General features: G+C 45.4%; 1 protein-coding gene across 1 annotated transcript; it reads left to right on the top strand.

Moving 5' to 3' along the window:
• Positions 1–349: 349 nt before the first annotated feature.
• LOC147445279 (uncharacterized) lies at positions 350–15445 on the top strand. The gene is made up of 3 exons (XM_086526029.1): positions 350–694; positions 10808–13424; positions 13911–15445. The coding sequence occupies exons 1-3, from the start codon at positions 350–352 to the stop codon at positions 15443–15445; spliced, it is 4497 nt and encodes a 1498-aa protein (XP_086382155.1).
• Positions 15446–18699: the final 3254 nt, after the last annotated feature.

Genomic DNA, 18699 nt, shown 5'->3' with positions numbered 1-18699 from the left:
GCTTTCCTATTTGGCTTCAGAGCCATATTAACTCCATTGCTACCTTGTGGGTAGAGTTCTATTCACCCCGAAGCTGTAGCGAATAAGGTCGTGACTGGACATTAAGGTGTGCATCTTATGGAATATGAGTAAGCATATTACCAAGTATATGGATCTAAACATGGGGTGTTTTGGAGCTTATCGATAGGATTTAGCATTTTCTTCCTTTCCAAATGCTTGCTATAAGTGTTGCCAAATTGGGCACTATGCTAGGGATTTCCCCAAGGGGGTAACTTTCCTTGTTTTAAAGATCAAGACAGCTTGGATGCAAGTCACAAGGGAGGTCAAGCATGCCAAAGATGGGACAAGAATGGAAGCAAAGACCAAGGAACAAGAGGAGACATGTGGGGTGGAAACTAAAGGGAAGGATAGCATTGCGATGGATGTGAAAGTGGAACCAGTTGTGCCAGTTGAACCTCTTGGTGAGAAATGCAAAGAGACTGAGAGCCCAATTGGGGAGATGCAGGATAAACCTGAGCCAGCTAGTAATGTTGACTCAATATCGCAGTTGTCTAGCAAATTTGACAAGCCTAAGCCGATTGTAGGCGAGGCTCATAGTGTCAAATTAGATCTCATCAATCATATTGGCAAGTGTAAGGGTAATAACGTTAGCACTAAAATTGTTAGTTTGCTTAAGAAACCGTATGAAAAAAAGGTGACTCATCAAGTTCCTTCATACAACGGTTGGTCCCTATAGTTCTGGCTTGGTGGTCGAGGGGTTTGCTATGACAAAGCTTTCTCCTGGGTGGCAACCCTAAGACAAAGCTGGCTCCTTTTGTGGGTTGCGGTCTCAGGATGGCTCCCTTTGTCAGCTAATGTAAGGTTTGGTACTGTGGTTTGTTTGACTTGTGGGTTGGTGGCAAATGCCATGGCTTAGTTGGAGCATGGCTTACTTTGTAAATGGTGTTGGTTTTAGTTTGATATATATATATACTCACTATTGTGAGTTTGGTTTTTTAATATTAAATGATGGCATCTTGTATAACAAGTATTGGTTCATTCTCTTTAAATGTGGTGACTACGTGAATTGTCTAGGTGAACAGGTGGAAACCTTGGGCTTTCTCCCTTGCTCTTGGAAATTTCTTGGCCCCCCTCAGAGGCCTGGGCGGCGATCAATTCACGGTTTGTGTTGTTGTCTTGTTGTGATACTCCTTGTGTCTCGAGGGGATGGAGCATCCGGGCTCCCCTTTGTTGCGGTGGTACTCCTCCTATCCACTTTTTTGTTTTAGTCTAAGGGTGGCTCCCTATCTAGTGATTGTACTTTTAAAGGTGGGGGAGGTTGTCACTTGCCAATATGCATTGCGGGCAGCATCTATATGGACCAATACCTCTAGCTAGGCCTTTCATCCCAATTGGCAAGGCCCTCCATAGCACCTTCCATACAAAGACCTTCATCCTAAGTGGCAAGGCACCTACTTCTCCTTGAAAAGGTGGGGGAGGTTGTCACTTGCCAATATGCATTGCGGGCAGCATCTATATGGACCAATACCTCTAGCTAGGCCTTTCATCCCAATTGGCAAGGCCCTCCATAGCACCTTCCATACAAAGACCTTCATCCTAAGTGGCCATTGTGGGCACCAGATGTTGTTTACAATAGTCACCCATCTTGCCTCCAAAAATTGCTTGCCCCATTTCTTGTTTAGGGGGGATAACCAATCCAGTGAGATCATGAGTATTTTGTACACCTCCTTGGTGTGTGGTTTACAAAAGTGTCTGTCTAAGGGCCACCGCCAAATCGAGACTTATAGGTTGGTAGGCAACAATTGTCAAGACCCTATTTACCAGCAATCTTTCAATCCCATTGAGATTGAAATGGGATGCTAGTTTGTTTGATCCTTTCCAGTCATTGCTACTGTAGTCCCAAAACTAGCCCAGTCGTTGGAGTCCTTTGTTGTTCATCTTTCTGACTACCTTTCTCTAAGTAGGGTTCAACAAGATGCTTCCCGCGTTAGAAAGCCAAGGGGACTAGTGAGACATTGAGTTGTGAAAGTATCTACTTACCTCTCCCCATTCCAAGGACTTTGCTGCTCTGCTGCACTTTTGAGACAGCTTGCCAATTAAGCCCCCAAGATTCAAGTTAGACCATTGAGGGGCAAGCAACTTGTCGTGCAGCTCTAGCCCTTTCCACTAGCCACCTTGCAAGCACAATTTGGCATTGTCCATCATGGCCTTTCTCATAACATCCAGGCTTGATCTTGCTTTGTGATTGCAACCACAAACTTGGCACACTAGGCCTCCGCATGAGTACTAGGGTTTAGAATTCTGAGACCACGTTGCCCCAGCGGTCTCGCTTTGGCCTCCCAGAAGCTTTCCGAGCCTTTGTTGTTGTTCTTCTAGAGGAATCTTTTCACCAGTTTTAAGAAATCCTTCCAATTGCATTTGGCTATCTTAAGCAACGAGCTAATAAATTCTATATATGGTAGAATAAACAAGTTGATCACTTTTAATCGACTAGCAAAAGGGAGAAGCACATACTCCCACCTAGCAACTTGCTCCTTATCTTATCCAACACCCATACAATCTTTGCTTGTGGTTTATATCCACCCCTAGAAGGGCATTTGCTAGCCTGAGGTTCCCTCCTCGGAAGTGGATGGATCTAGTGGGAAGCCTTGCTTAATTGATCTTTTTACTTGAAAAGCCCCCACAAACCGCTCATTAAATAAGAGCTCAGATTGGCTACCATCACCCAATGTGCTAACCAACCAAAACATTCGCGACCCAAAGCCCAGTGATTTCATCATACCTCTTGGATGAAGGACCATGTGATCCTATCATATGCTTTATCTAAATCCAATTGAATTAATACACATTTTTGCTTAGTGAATGATGCAAACTCTATGCCGGTCATTGCTGCTAGAATGTTTTCGTAGATAGATCTTCCTTTTATAAATCCATGTTGGGCGGGGGGGAATGACCTTGTCAAGTATGGGAGAGAGCCTAACAAAACCTGTTTTGGTGATTATTTTGTATGCCATTGATGTTGGAATTAGGGTTGCAGAGAAACACACACAGCTTGGAGAAGACGAAGGAAGCTCAAGGCACACAATAGAGAGTGTGTTACTTAGTGTGCAATAGAAAGATAGATAGCCCTAGAGTGATGGGTGTATATGCAACTCTTGGGGGAAAAAACCTCCTAAAGAGGGAAAAAATGCTCAGGCAGTCCTAGTGTGTTCACACACATCACTACCACATGTATATGGTAACAAATCCCCCCTGGAGTGATGTGGTGAACGAGAGCTGGCACATGAGTAAAGGGAAGTGCCATGCCTTGAGGACATGATCAATCCACAAAGGAGGGGAGTAAGCCCAAAGATTTGTGGAAAGCTTCAAGCTTCTCACGAGACAATGCCTTTGTGAAAATATCTACAAGGTTGTCGTGTGTTGGCACATAAGTCAAGCTGATCTCTCTTGCTAAGAACCTCTCCCTGACATAGTGGTAATCCACCTCAATGTGCTTTGTGCATGGCAGCCATCCAATTTTTTGAATTCTGTGCTTCATCAAAAGACAGAGGCTCCTCAACATCATGTAAGCTAGACACAACCAAATCATAACAATATGATGCATAAGATTCATGGCAAGATCCTGAACGAGTACAAATAGACAAAGGTGCATCCAATTTACTGTCGCGCAAAGTGTGCACTAGCCATTATGGCATACCTCTAGGCTGCTCATTTTTAGCCCTTTCCTCATCAAGTACATAATGTAATCTGCATCAGTAATAGGCTAATCTGTAACATTTTCAGAAACCCCCATAGGCTGTACATTTGCCTCATTGGAACTTACATTTTTATTTCCACCACCAAAAAGAGGCAACAAAGTATTATAAATATCCTGTGAGCATACATTACTGTCTCTAGTACATGACAGCAAGGGCTGAAAAGAATCTTCCACAAAACACTACATCCTGTGAAACCAGAATACGTTTTGTTTGCGGATGATACAACCTGTAACCTTTGCTTTCAGCACTATAACCAACAAAAATACATTTGACAGCCTTATCATCCAATTTTATGTGCTGTGTTTGTGGCACCAAAGCATATGCAAAACAGCCAAAAGCACTCGTGTTCTCAATAGAAGGCTTGTTATCATGCCATGCTTCATATGGAGTAATAGACTGCAAAGCTTTCGTAGGACACCTGTTTAGTACATAAGTGGCACACATGATGGACTCAAGCCAAGAAGAATGCGGAAAAGCTTGACTTTTGACCATACATCATGCCATTTCCGTAAGTGACCTGTTTTTCCTCTCAGCAACACCATCTTGTTGAGGTGTATAAGGCACTGTACATTGGTGTTTTATCCCATGACTAGCCAGAAATGCATTGAATTCATCATACATATACTCCCCCCCTCAATCGGAACGGAGGGTGCCCATAGTACATTTCGAGACATTTTCAGCCATAGCCAAAAATTGTTTGAAGCACATAAAAACTTCGGACTTCGCTTTAAGCGGAAATACCCATGCACGCCTGGATATTTATTAATGAAAGTCACAAAGTAAAGGTAACTGCCCAAGGACGAAGTTTGCATGGGTCCACAAACATCACTATGCACAAGCTGTAACTTGCATGTGGCACGAACTAAACCATCCTTTGGAAACTTAGAATGCTACGTCTTACCCAAAATACAACCTTCACAAACATGTTTGACAGGTGCTTCAAGAGGCGGCAAAGAAGCAACCATATCAGATTTCTGCAAACACAGCAAACTGGCAAAATTCAAATGACCAAAATGTGCATGCCAAAGTTTTGCATCTGCATTAGCCCTTGAATCTGCAACAGCATTTGCAAAATTTTGTACACACTTGTCATACAAAGTGATCTTATACAGCCCACGACACAAAAGGCCAAATGTAACAACTTCATCACCAAAACTGAGATCATTAACTGTACATATGTCATCCACAAATTTGACTACAAGTCCAAGTCTAGCAAGTGCGGATACAGACAAGAGAATCTTCTTGATCCCATGTACATAAAGTGCATCAACAAGTGTGAAGGAACTGCCATTTGCAGCAGTAAGCACAATCTTTCTAACTCCCTGAACAGGATATTAGGCATTGTTGGCACAAGTGATTGAATTCCCATGAGGGACAGACTCGAGAGAGGTGAACAATTCACAATGTGAGGTAATGTGCTTTGTAGCACCAATGTCGAAATACCACACATGTAATCTGCAGCAACTGAGAAGCATGCATCATGGACAACAGGATTGTAAGTGCACTCTGCACTAAAAGCCCATTCTGCATCACATCAGCAACACAGTCTGCTTTCACAAAAGACTCAACAATGGATGCATTTATAGTGGAACCATCATTTGCAGTGGAACCACCCTCTTTCATCTTATCCTCTTTGGCCTTCAACTTAGGACACGACTTGATCAAGTGATCATTAGCTTTATAATAATGGCAACGCATTTTCTTTTTGCCCTTATTACCAGAATTTCCAGACGAATTGCTGTTATCAGAAGCATTAGGAACATAATTTTTTCCACTCGCAGCAGAACCATAAGAAGTGGTTGTATTGTTGTTACTACCCTTTCTCTGAGAAGCAATAAAAGCCTGTTCATCTGCATGCTGCCTAGTCTTGTTTTTTCTAGAAAGTGACTCTTGCAACAGCAATGTGCATAATGCATCAAACTTGACAACTTCAGGATTTCCTTGGGTCATAAGTCTCCAAGTACTAGCAAAAGTCTGGTAAGAATCTGGTAAGGCATCAAGAACAGTCTGCACAAGGGAACTGTTTGAAATGACTTCAACTGCAGAAATAAGTTTCTCATTGATATCCTTGACACTAGCAAGGAAAGTGTCCATATCATCTTCCTCATGCATAATCTTTGATTGCATCCTCTAGAAAGTGACTCTTGCAACAGCAATGTGCATAATGCATCAAACTTGACAACTTCAGGATTTCCTTGGGTCATAAGTCTCCAAGTACTAGCAAAAGTCTGGTAAGAATCTGGTAAGGCATCAAGAACAGTCTGCACAAGGGAACTGTTTGAAATGACTTCACATGTAGAAATAAGTTTCTCATTGATATCCTTGACACTAGCAAGGAAAGTGTCCATATCATCTTCCTCATGCATAAGTTTCTCATTGATATCCTTGACACTAGCAAGGAAAGTGTCCATATCATCTTCCTCATGCATAATCTTTGACTCCAGCTCTTTACGCCGCAAAGCAATTTTAGCCTCATTGTGACTTGCATAAAGACCATCCAAAATATCCCAAGCCTGTTTTGCAGATTTTGCTGACGGATGTGAGGAACAATGGTACGCTTCACAGACAACACAATCAATGCATGAGCCTACGCATCCTTTACATCCCAACGAGATTGTTCTATTGTAGGCAAAACAACTCAGTAATCCTTGCAGCAATACCTGGAACATCCTCAACATCGCCTACATCCTCAGAACCAAGACGTACATCAATGCCCTGCACAATATTCCAGACGCCCTTTGACACAAGAACATGTTGCATCATATAAGCCCACATAGGATAATTATCCCCATCCAACCTGTCCTCAGCACAACAAACATCTTGAAGATGTCTGTGTTGTTGTCAGCCATGGTAAATGCTGCATCTAATGTGAAAACTGCCTAAAAATCGGAGAAACGGAGTGGGAACAACACATGCTATATAGCACAAACCATAGAAGATTGTAAGGCACCTGTTATGTAAAAATTGGCATTGAAAAATTTTTTGCACAAAATGACAAAATTGCCTGTGCAGACCTGCATGTAGTGGAAACGGAGGCGGAAATGAGCCCGAATCAGAAATCTAAGCAGAGTAAGCTCTACGAGTACTCCCAAAATATTTGTCGACCTACGTAGTCTCGCCAAACCTCACTGTAATGGGAGAAAGTGAGCAGGCATGTGCTAGAGCAGCTGGCGACTAAGCCCGGGAGGACGTAACCTGCTCTGAAACCAATTGATGGAATTAGGGTTGCAGAGAAACACACACAGCTTGGAGAAGATGAAGGAAGCTCAAGGCTCACAATAGAGAGTGTGCTACTTAGAGTGCAATGGAAAGATAGATAGCCCTAGAGTGATGGGCGTATATACAATGCTCGGGGGAAACAACCTCCTAAAGAGGGAAAAAATGCCCCGACGGTCCTAGTGCGTTTACACACATCACTACCACATGTATATGGTAACAATTGACATCATAGTTATTGGGCACCTATGCTTCAACTGGGAACAACAAACTTGTTTAGGGATCGGTTTGATAAGGCCTCTTTTGACGCTCAAGTCAAGAGCTCCATTCACTAGGTCTTACTTAGCCATTCATGTGATCAAAGACTTAAAGGCTCCTACCAAAATTCTTAGAAGAACTCCGTAGTCATGCCATCCCATTCAGGAGACTTCTCTTTGCCCAAATCTTGCATTGTGTGAGAGCATTCCTACTTGGAGAAGACCTTCTCCAAGATGTTGGCGTCTGGATGTGATACCATTTTTTTGACACTTCCCAGAAGAGAAGCTCTGGCTCCATCCACTTTCGAGGAGAGATCCTTAGCCTCTAGCCAGTGATTTGTGCAAGTAATTAAGCATCATATGAGCCATTTCATTTGGGTCCTTAATCTCTTTTCCTTCCCCATTCGGACAATGAGTAGACGATGCCCCAATTTCTCTTGACTTTGAGGGCCTTGAAGAAGTGAGATTGGTTAGCCTCCTTCAGCAGGAGGAAAGTCTCTCACCTCCTCAGTTTTTGTTCAATCAAGTCACATTTTGCTTTAAGCCACCTTGGGTGTTTCTTCCTTCTAGGGCCCGCAATCTTGATTGCTTTTTAAATATTCTTGGTGAAGATATCTCAGGCCTTAGAGCTTACGAGATCCACATATTTACAAAGCTTTATTATAGCTTTTATCACCGGGCTTCTAAAGAGAGGTCCTTTAAAGAGATGAGCCCCTATTGTCATTAGCTTCCTTGATCCTTGGGAGCAGAGACCTTCTTCTTTGGTTTTTTTGGAATTTCATGCTTAACAGTAGGTCATCCAATAGGCATTGTGAAGTTGCCACCTTCATGTCAAGCGATGGCAGCAGCCACTCGGCTTGATGGAAACAATAGCATCTATCAAAACGAGATGTTGTGACATCATACTACAAGCTGGTATACATGAATCCTAGTGTGCTATTACACGTACACACCTCCCACAAGTCCATTAAAGCCCACTTCTCACACAAACTTCACCATTTGGATCTCTCTGATCCCACAAGAATGCTCATTGAGCCTATTCTATTCTTTCTCTTCTCCACCATATTGAAGTCTCCCATCAGGAGCCATTCCCCTTCCACGTGAATGCCTTTCAGGAAATCCCAGAGCTTTGCTCTTTCCTTCACCACACATGGACCATATATGTTGACAATGGTGAAATGTTGGTCCCCCCACTTGATCTTTACTGCCAAAACTCTCCCAAATGGATGATTGAACAACACCTTGAGTTCTGGGTCCCTATCTACCACCATCATGACACCAATGTACCCATCACCACCCTCTCCATAAGATACAAGCTTCTTCATAGTGCTTGTTTTCTTTTACTTGCGACATCGAGATGATGTTCTTGGATAGCCCAACCAATTGACTTTTCTTCCTTTTTTAACTTCCTTCCAAAAGAGGGAGCTCTTCTTCTAGGTCTTGAGTCCCTTAACATTCCATGGCTGGATGATCAACTCCTCCATTATTGAGATAGGGGAAAGACCTCCTCCCCCTCTTGAGACACTCCTTTTGTGCCCTCTTTCCTGGTGACCTCCTCTATTAGTCCTTTCCCAATTCCCATAGTTACCATGAAGTTTCCAAGGGGATCCAAATCAAGGGCTTACTTTTCTTCCAGCACTCCAAAGGGATTGTGAAGTGGGACAACAACCGTCGCCCCTTTTTGGTTGGGCGGGAAGGGGGGGGGGGATTCTCTCTTTCCAAGTTTTGTAGTCTCAAGTGACGTGGAATCCTGCCTTCACCCTTTTGTCTTCTTTAGGCCTGGGATTTTAGCCAACATAGTTTTCACTGTCATAGACTTAGACGAAGAAGTGTTCTCATTGCTTGGACCTTGAGGGATTTGCAGAGTGAAGCACTACTTCTCCACTGCCTTCTCCTGGTGTTTAGTCACCTCTTTGTCACATATGGTAGCCTGTTTTTCTTCAGCTTCTCCTAACTCTTTGTTATTATTTACCTGTTTCTTACTCACTTCTACAGTTGCTTCCATCCTAGAGTCTTGCATTTTCAGGTCGATATTTACTTTAGCCTTCATGGGGCAACCCTTGGAAAAGTTCCCAAATTTGTTACACTCAAAGCATGCCCCAAAGTAGGTCCCGAAGTTGAGGGGGATCGTAACTAGCCCTGCTCCAACATTGATGACCACGCTCTTAGGTGGTGTCTTAGAGATATTCTAGCCTATGCACACTCGATTAAGACTTTAAGATGTCATCCTCCAAGGGTAGCATTCTAATCTCCACGAAAAACACCACAACAAAGCACCCTAAAGCAAAACGGGTATGATCAGGTTAAAGAAAGTACCGGGGGAACAACCCCTAGTGAGGGTATTGTAGTAAAAAGACTAAACAACGCTCGTTTGTAGAATATAAAAATTAAGGGCTAATTGGTGCACGTTATAAACATAATATGCATGCAGGATATAAGACCCAAGGGTGTCAATTAACATTATAACAAGCGTCATATCAAAAGTTTATAGGCGTGTTGATTATCACATGCAGGCACGCGCGTGCTGCAAGAAGGAGCAAAACATTGGCACGATTAGTGCACCAAAGATGGAATGCATCGAAAGCACCGGGCTTGGCTTAGGAGGTAGGCGTGCTAATAAAGTTTCACCGAAGATATAAGGGAAGTATGTGCCACTTCCCCCAACTTTTCAGCCCCGTTTTCCAGTGATTACTCGCGTCCCTTGTATTCGACACTTTCTTATGATATTGATCATTCGTTCGCGTCCCTCATTCTCGTGTCCCTCTTGCGTTCAGTTTTCAAGTTGCGTTCTTGTATGTGCGTTTGCTTGCCTGCAGGTCCCGTTTGCATTGCAGGTGAGCCGGCGCGGCCCCGTTTCAGCGACGCCCCGAACGAGGGCATCACACTTGGTATCAGAGCTTCGGCTCGAGTCCCCGCCGACCCGACGTCGGCCCACGGCCCGTGGTTGTCACCACGTTTTCGGCCCGTTCTGCCTCGTTTTTCTACGTTTGCTCCGCGTTCTCGGCCCGCGTGGCCCCGTTTTGACCCGTTTCACCGCGTTCCTTGCGTGATTGCCCCGTTTTGCCCCGTTCCGCGCGTTTTCTCCACGTTCCTTACAGTTTTTCACCGTTTTGCCTCGTTTGACCCGCGTTTCGCCCCGTTTTCACCGCGTTCTTCGCATTCTTGGCCCGTTTTCACCGCGTTCTTCGCATTCTTGGCCCGTTTTACCTCGTTTTGCCCCGTCTTACACCGTTTGGAACCGGTTTTCACCGTTTTTGAGCAATTTTTCACAGTTTTCGCCGTTTTGGACCCAGTTTCGCACTGTTTCATAGTTTTTCAACGTTTTCAAGCCGTTTTCGCACAGTTTGTCAGTTTTCGACATTTTTGAGTTTTTCTTTTCGATTTCGGCCACAAAAATACAGGAATGGTTGGAGATCAAGAATATGATGACGGATACAGAACAGAGCGTGATAAACGAAGACACGACAGGATGCACAAGACACAGTAGAAAGAAGACTCGAGGCCCGCATCATGGCCTCCGTGGAACAACAAATCAACATGATGTCGGCTAACCCGGGTGAATTGATTCAAACATAGCTAGGCCAACGATACGAAGACCAACCAGGTCCCAGCAATGTCAACACGCGACGGAACACCCAAAGACGAACACGACCCGAAGACGAAGATGATCAGGATGATCGAAGTGAAAGACGCTACTACAGCCTGGACCGACATCTAGAAGACGAAAACAGACTGGGAAAATTCAAACCCAGTCCCCCAGAGAAATACAAAGGCAACCGCTCCCCACTGGCACTCAACAAGTGGTTCAGCGAGGTAGAAGACTACATGCAGTGGAACAGCATAGGCAGACGCAGATATGTGCAAGTGGCCAAAACTTTTCTGGCCGACGACGCCTATGTCTGGTTCCTCACTGAACAGCAATCAAAGCACTGGGAGGACTGGGAGGAGCTACAAAAAGACATGCTCAACTATTTTGTCCCAGAAAATGAGGGCAACAAAGTCAGGGATTCGTGGCGCGATCTACACCAAGACGGCCACATATCAGACTACATTGTCAAGTACCGGCGACTCATGCTCCAACTCCCATTGATGCACACAGCAGACAAGCTGCATGGTTTCCTGTACGGCCTTAAGCACTGGGCCTGCCGAGAGGTAGAGAAACAGAGTCCCAACACCTGGGAAGTGGCCGCCAACATGGCAGAAAAGCTCCGTGACACAAACACCACACCAGGTTTGCCTCCAAACAACCGTCCCAACAATTTTGCACCCAACCACTGGCCTAACCCACCCGTCGGGCAAGGTCGCGGATTTGTACAGAATAACAGAAGCAATGTTACCCGCCTCCCACCACCCAATCTCAACCCGGGACTAGGCCGCGGAAATGGCGCCTTAGTCCCACGCAGCGTTTTTGCAAGCAACTCCTACAATCACACACCCAACAGTTTTGCCTCCCAAAACTACAACGGCAATAATAACAACCTGTTCCCTGACCGCGTGTGGTGCAACGACTGCAAGAAGGATCATGGTTTCTACTACGCTTGTGTACGCAAGCGCGATTTCGCCTCAACATCATATGGCAGAGCCAACACCATACAAATCGAAGAACCACCCTCCCCCCCCCAACGAAGAATCGAAGAAACGGCTGACGCTAGGGCTGACCAACAACTTCGGATTGGAGCCGTAGCCCTCCACCCTCAATGCATGGCAGCGTCAATCACGGACATTCAGAACTTGTATGTCCAGACAACGATTGGGACCCAGCAACAATGGATTATGGTAGACTCAGGCGCTACACACAATTTCCTATCCCCTCAGTGCGCCGCTCGCCTGGGCCTACGCCTCACCACCGTCAATGAAACTACCGTCAAATTTGCCCAAGGAAAGGATAACAACGTAAAGGCAGCACGTCAAGTCAGGGTCGAGATGGGTGAATTCACATGTCGCCTCGACTTCATAGTGGTCCCAATGGACGACTTTGAGGCCATCATTGGTCTGTCCTTCAACGACAAGTATCTCATTGCAGTCCTCGGCATGAAGGTGGATCAGTTACTGCTGAATAATCAAGGCAAAGCAGTGACAGTGCAAGGCGCCAGACTCACAACAAAGCAAGCATTCACCCGTCAGGCGCATACGCAAACCAAAGCCCCACCCATCAACCGCCAAGACCCTGCACAGTTAGCAGCGATAAAAGGAAAACAGAAACTCCCAGAATACTCGTCCCCCAAACTCAACCTCATGAGTGCAAAGCAAGCAGAGAGGGCTCTCAAGAAAGGAGCTCAGGTTCATCTCTGCATCATGCAAGCAAAGGAGCAACCCACAACAAGGCTCAACTCCATCACCATCGAGCAAGCTAAAGTGGGCGATCCCTCCCTTACCCCCATCCTCCAGAAGTACAAGGATGTCATGCCCCCCGAACTCCGCCCCGGCCTACCCCCCCCTCGGCAAATTCAACATGAGATTGACCTCATCCCAGGAAGCACACCCCCGGCAAAGGCCCCCTACCGCATGAACGACACCGAGCTCAAAGAGCTCAAGAAGCAACTCCAAGAGTTAGAAGACCAAGGGTTCATCCGACCAAGCAGCTCCCCTTTTGGCGCCCCAGTCTTGTTCGTCAAGAAGAAAGACGGTTCGATGCGACTCTGCGTGGATTACCGGGCCCTGAACAAGATCACTATCAAGAACAGGTACCCAGTCCCCCTCATGGAAGACCTGCTGGACAGACTACAGGGTGCCCAATACTTTACTCGCATCGACCTCCGATCAGGCTACCACCAAGTCCGCATCGCCTCTAAAGACATCCCGAAAACTGCCTTCTGCACTCGCTACGGCTCCTGGGAATGGATGGTCCTGGGGTTCGGTCTCACCGGCGGTCCGAGTACTTTCTGCAGAATCATCCATGACAGTTTCGGCGACATGATTGACGACTACCTCATCACTTACATCGATGATTTGCTCATTTACAGCAAAACTTTAGAAGAGCACCAGAAGCATGTCGCGGCAGTACTCCAGCGCCTCCGGGAACAACAACTTTATGCCAAGCTGGAGAAGTGTGAGTTCGCTGTCCAGAAGATCGAGTTCCTTGGCTTCATTGTCACGTCCGAAGGGATTATGGTGGACCCCAAGAAAGTCGACGATGTCATCAAGTGGGCCCCACCGACATCCATCAAAGAAGTCCGAGAGTTCGTGGGTTTCTGTCAGTACACCCGCCGCTTCATCCGCGACTTCAGCAAGATTGCGGCGCCACTGACAGAGATAACCAAAGGCCACAAACCCTTTCAGTGGACCTCTAAAGAAGAAGAACCCTTTGAGAACCTGAAGATAGCCATGTGCAGTACCCCTGTCCTTCGACTACCCGACTTCACCAAACCCTTTGAAGTCCACACCGATGCCTCCGATGGTGCCATTGGCGGTGTCCTCATGCAAGAACATCAACCCATCGCCTACGAGTCCCACAAGTTCACAGATGTGGAGACCAGATGGACCACCCATGAGAAGGAAATGCTCGCTGTCGTCCACTGCCTCCGAAAGTGGCGACACTATGTCCAAGACAAACACACCAAGGTATACACTGACAACATCTCCCTCAAGTACTTCCAGACACAACCCAAACTCACCCCCAAGCAAGCTAGATGGCAAGATACTCTCGCAGAATATGACATTGACATCATACACAAACCAGGTACTACAAATGTCATGCCAGATGCTCTCAGCCGAATGCCCACCCTCACGGCTATTTCCACAGCAACCAGCACTTTTCGCCAACGGATCCTCGACGCCCAAAAAGCTAATCCTACTGTCCTCCGCATGCTCAACGACCACATCTCTGGGAGAGCGGCAGTGGGTCTTTTTGAAGTCAAAGATAACCTCTTCTACGCACATGGAAAAATCTACATCCCCAATGATCCAGAGTTAAAGAAAGACCTCATGTGGGAGGCTCATGGCTGCAAGCTAGCTGGACATGGGGGCCAGCAGAGGTCTTATGACAAACTCCATCAACACTACATGTGGCCAAAAATGAAGGACGACGTAATCGACTACGTGCGTACCTGCCCAACCTGCCAACTGGTCAAAGCTCAAAGAGTCAAGCCTGCTGGCCTCCTCCACCCAATGCCAACACCCTCCCGGCCTTGGGACATGGTAAGTATGGACTTCATCGTCGACCTCCCCCCCTCCCACGGCCACACCACCATCATCGTGGTCATCGACTACTTCACCAAGCAAGCTCACTTCATACCTGCAAAGCCTCCCGTCACAGCCTACCAAGTAGCCAAACACTTCTTCGCCAAAGTATTCAAATACCACGGCCTCCCCTTAGCCATAGTTTCTGATCGCGACACCCGCTTCCTCAGCGACCTCTGGCGCGAGCTCTTCAAGCTGCTAGGAACCCAGCTCCGCTTCTCCTCCGCCTACCACCCAGAAACCGATGGCCAAACAGAAAGAGTCAACCAAGGTATTGAAGACTACATCCGCAACTACGTCAAAGCAGATCAAAAGGACTGGTCCGAATACATGGACATCATGGAATTCCACTACAACAACTCCATCCATAGCAGCACTGGCTACACCCCCTTCGAGCTCTCCACAGGTAAAGAAGTCATCACCCCTCTTGCACTGGCAACCGGCGACGTGCATGCCCAGGATCTGGAATGTGAAGAGTTTTTGCAGCAATGGCAAACACGCATGCAACGCGCAAAGCAGAGTCTCGAGCAAAGCAAGGTACGCATAGCCAAATACGCCAACCAAAAGAGAAGACCGGCCGAGCTGTTCCAAGAAGGTGACTTGGTACTGGTAAGCTCCCAAAATATCAACCTCCCTCAAAGCCTCTCCCCGAAGTTCAACCACCGATTCTACGGGCCATACAAGGTGCTCAAGAGCTACAACGACATCACCTACAAGCTGGAGCTACCCCCACAAATCAACATCCACAACGCTTTCCATGTAAGTCTCCTCAAGAGGTTTGCACCGGATAGCACCTATGGTCGGAATGTCCCCGAATATGTAAAGGATGGCCCGCCAAATGAGCCGGAGGCCATCCTAAAGTCGCGCTTTGGGCGCCGGGGACAACTATTCTATGTCAAGTGGCGCAACCGACCCATGACGGAATGCACTTGGGTACCTGAAGAAATCATGCTCCGTCTCAGACGACCCCTTGTGCTCCGATTCTACAACATGCCCACTGAAGAGGAGGACATCGATCAACATGACACCACATAGAATAGTCCTCACCCCCCTTGTAAATAGCACCACCCTAGGTAGCTAGACATTTTGGAGCAACACCAAACTCTCATCTTTGTAAATATCCACCCTTCAACCTCGGCAACAAATTTTGTATCGGCACGCCTCAAAACCCCGGCTTGACGTGGGCGTCAAGCTCTCTCAACCCGGGGGAGTATATAAGGGAAGTATGTGCCACTTCCCCCAACTTTCCAGCCCCGTTTTCCAGTGATTACTCGCGTCCCTTGTATTCGGCACTTTCTTATGATATTGCATCGCAGGTGAGCCGGCGCGGCCCCGTTTCAGCGACGCTCCGAACGAGGGCGTCACCGAAGATAATGTTGAAGCTCAGTGCCCCCTTCGACTCAAGCGCAAAGAGGAACACCACCAGAGCTCACAATAGAAAAGCGCCCCCATCATGCAGATCCGAGCATGAAGCCAAGAAAAACAAGAACTCCTTGAGCAGCACGACACTGAAGCTGTGGACTCCCAATAAGCCTTCACCCTCCACCGCCTACCCTCCTCGCTGCATCACCGCCTCCCTTCATCTTTGAGCAAGGCTAACAATGTCTTAGCTTCATCCATGGTGACTTTATATAGGGTAAAGGCGCCAACTTAAGCACAATCAAATTGTGCAGAGCCAACAACAAGCTATGCTTGACATATTTGAGCAACTTGGGGTTTCTCAGATGAGCGATATTGAGATCTTCCACCAGAAGTTGTGATCGTCGCTTGCGACGATCGTTCACTGCGTTTTGATAGGCGTTCGCAAAAATCGATGCAAAAGCAGCGAGTTGAAGCAAACCGCACAACCCTGATCCAAAACCAATACATCTTTGCTTGAGTATCAAACTCATATGTTGCCAGTCAATCGATGCCATGTGGGAGTACGCTGGCCCGTGTGCATTTTGGGGGAGGGTAAGGTTTATAAATGGAGCGCATCCTTTTATTGGTGCCTTTCAAGGGTTACTTTGCTTTTCTTTTGCTTTGCCACCAACAAAGACCTTAACACCTTGCAAGCTTGATGTGCACTCGCTCACTCATCTATGAAATGTACATAATTATCATGAAAGATTATAGTGATTATCCCTACGGATCTCTCATCTTTGCTAAGAGTTGAACACTGGTGGAGGATGAAGCTCTAGTTTGTGTGCAATCAAGTTGGGTCTATTGTTTTGTAGGTGCTTTAACCATTGCTCACAAGTTCTTTTTATATGAAGTAGCCCCTAAACATGGTTCACCATGTGTGAAACCCTTCACCATTGAACTTCTCAATGTTATTCTCTCCCATATTGACAAACCTTTACCCTAGTGGGTTCTCAAGGGTTACTTTGCTTTTCTTTTGCTTTGGCACCAACAAAGACCTTAACACCTTGCAAGCCTGATGTGCACTCGCATACTCATATATGAAATGTACATAATTATCATGAAGGGCTACAATGATTATACCCAGGGATTTTTCATCTTTGCTGAGAGTTGAACACTAGTGGAGGATGAAGCTCTAGTTTGTGTGCAATCAAGTTGGGTCTATTGTTATATAGGTGCTTTAACCATTGCCCACAAGTTCTTTCTATATGAAGTAGCCCCTAAACATGATTCTCCACGTGTGAAACCATTCACCATTGAACTTCTCAATGTTCTTCTCTCCCATACGACAAACCTTTTCATAAATGCAGGAACGTCTCAATGTTATCCTCTCCCATATTGAAAAACCTTTTCATAAATGCAGTCAAAGAGACTACCTCTAGATGGAAACCCTCAATCCTAATTCATTGAAAATAGCACATAGCATCCTAGCCCTGCCCCCATTGAGGATATCCTCCAATCATACATTCTAAGAAGTCGCATCTTGGATGGGAAAATTGTCAAGAAATTGTTGTCCTCTAAAATGTACAGAAAACTTGGCATACATTTTCACCAAAATATTGCCAAGCACACTTTCTTTTACATCACATAACTTCTTTGCAAATGATCGGTGATTGGCTTCGCTAAGAGGCATATCCTACAATCAATTGATGGAGTTAAAGAGAATGCAACCTTGATAGAAATCTCATCATTGATTTGGTTGTGCACATGAATGTCTTAAACACAATGCCACATACCCCCACAATATGTAAGCATAGGTTAACACACACGAAGAGAAGCCCTCACTTCAAATTTGATGGACACATAACAAACATCTCTCTCAGCCAATAAACGTGAGTGACTACATGAATTGGGCACATTCACAAAAATTGATGATCTTTGGGGAGATGCCCTCTTGTTGTATCCTTTAAGAACATCTCAAACCCTCCCTCCTCCTTCATATCCTCCTATGAGTGCAATCCTAGAGATTTTGTCCCAAGAAAAACTCTTGCTCTACACCTCTTGAAAACAACCCAGAGCTCCCTGGCCCTACCAATGTTGGCCAAATACCTATGTAATTTTTGGAAATTCTCAAAGTACCCCTTAAATTTCAAAAATTACTAATATACCCCTCATGTTTGGGCAAAATTCCCTAAATGCCCTTCAATTTTTCCAAAATTATCAAAATACCCTTACGTAACCTCACAAACATCCCCTTTTTCTTTTAACAACCCTTGATGGGAAGATTGGTTCTCCCTCAATATGTGATTTTAGCTTTAACGGATGGCCATCCATGCATGCTAAAATCCTCTAAGGAGTGTATCTTTCTTCAAATTGAAGTGCAATTTCTTAAATCTCGTCTAGCTCAAGGGTGAATCCTTACTTGATTTTAGTGTTAATGGATGCCTATCAATACATGCTAAAAATCACATAAGCATTCAATCCTTCTTCAAATTGAAGCAGATATTCTTGAATTTCCTCCGACCTCAAGGGTTGAATTTTTACATGATACCTAATAGTGGTTTGGCTTCTTATGATCTTGTCCTATGCCACACTTGTCTATAAAACCACTAGAACAAATAGAACTAAGATTTTACATGGTATTGTGGACTTTTAAAATGAAACTGTTCATCATTTTTTTTAAAAAAAATCACCAAGGCATCAACTTTTGCAAGCTCATTGGTGAATAGTTTTGTCAAAGACACTTAAAGATAGATCTCCATTGTTATAAAGATTAGACTATGCAAAAATTGGGGCAAATTTAGCCCAAAATGATACAAGGATATATTGGGAATTTTTGAAATTTGAAGGGTATTTTGGGTATTTTTACAAATTTAAGGGATATTTTGGTAATTTTCTCTTACAGAATCAATGCAGTGCATGTAGATTGAAAACCCTCAAGAATTGGT

This window comes from Adiantum capillus-veneris, chromosome 12 (genome assembly GCF_014529385.1).
Source record: "Adiantum capillus-veneris isolate H3 chromosome 12, ASM1452938v2, whole genome shotgun sequence".
In the NCBI taxonomy this organism is placed as follows: domain Eukaryota; kingdom Viridiplantae; phylum Streptophyta; class Polypodiopsida; order Polypodiales; family Pteridaceae; genus Adiantum; species Adiantum capillus-veneris.
Note: the sequence above shows the minus strand (reverse complement) of the source record. Positions and strands in the feature narration are given on the sequence as shown.

Bases quoted from the DNA above. Each gene is read 5' to 3' on its own strand.
- LOC147445279 (XM_086526029.1), top strand. From the start codon at position 350: ATGGAAGCAAAGACCAAGGAACAAGAGGAGACATGTGGGGTGGAAACT. The intron at 695-10,807 runs GTGACTCATCAA...ATTCAAACATAG, and splicing joins AGAAACCGTATGAAAAAAAG to CTAGGCCAACGATACGAAGA. The intron at 13,425-13,910 runs GTCAGTACACCC...TACACAAACCAG, and splicing joins CCGAGAGTTCGTGGGTTTCT to GTACTACAAATGTCATGCCA.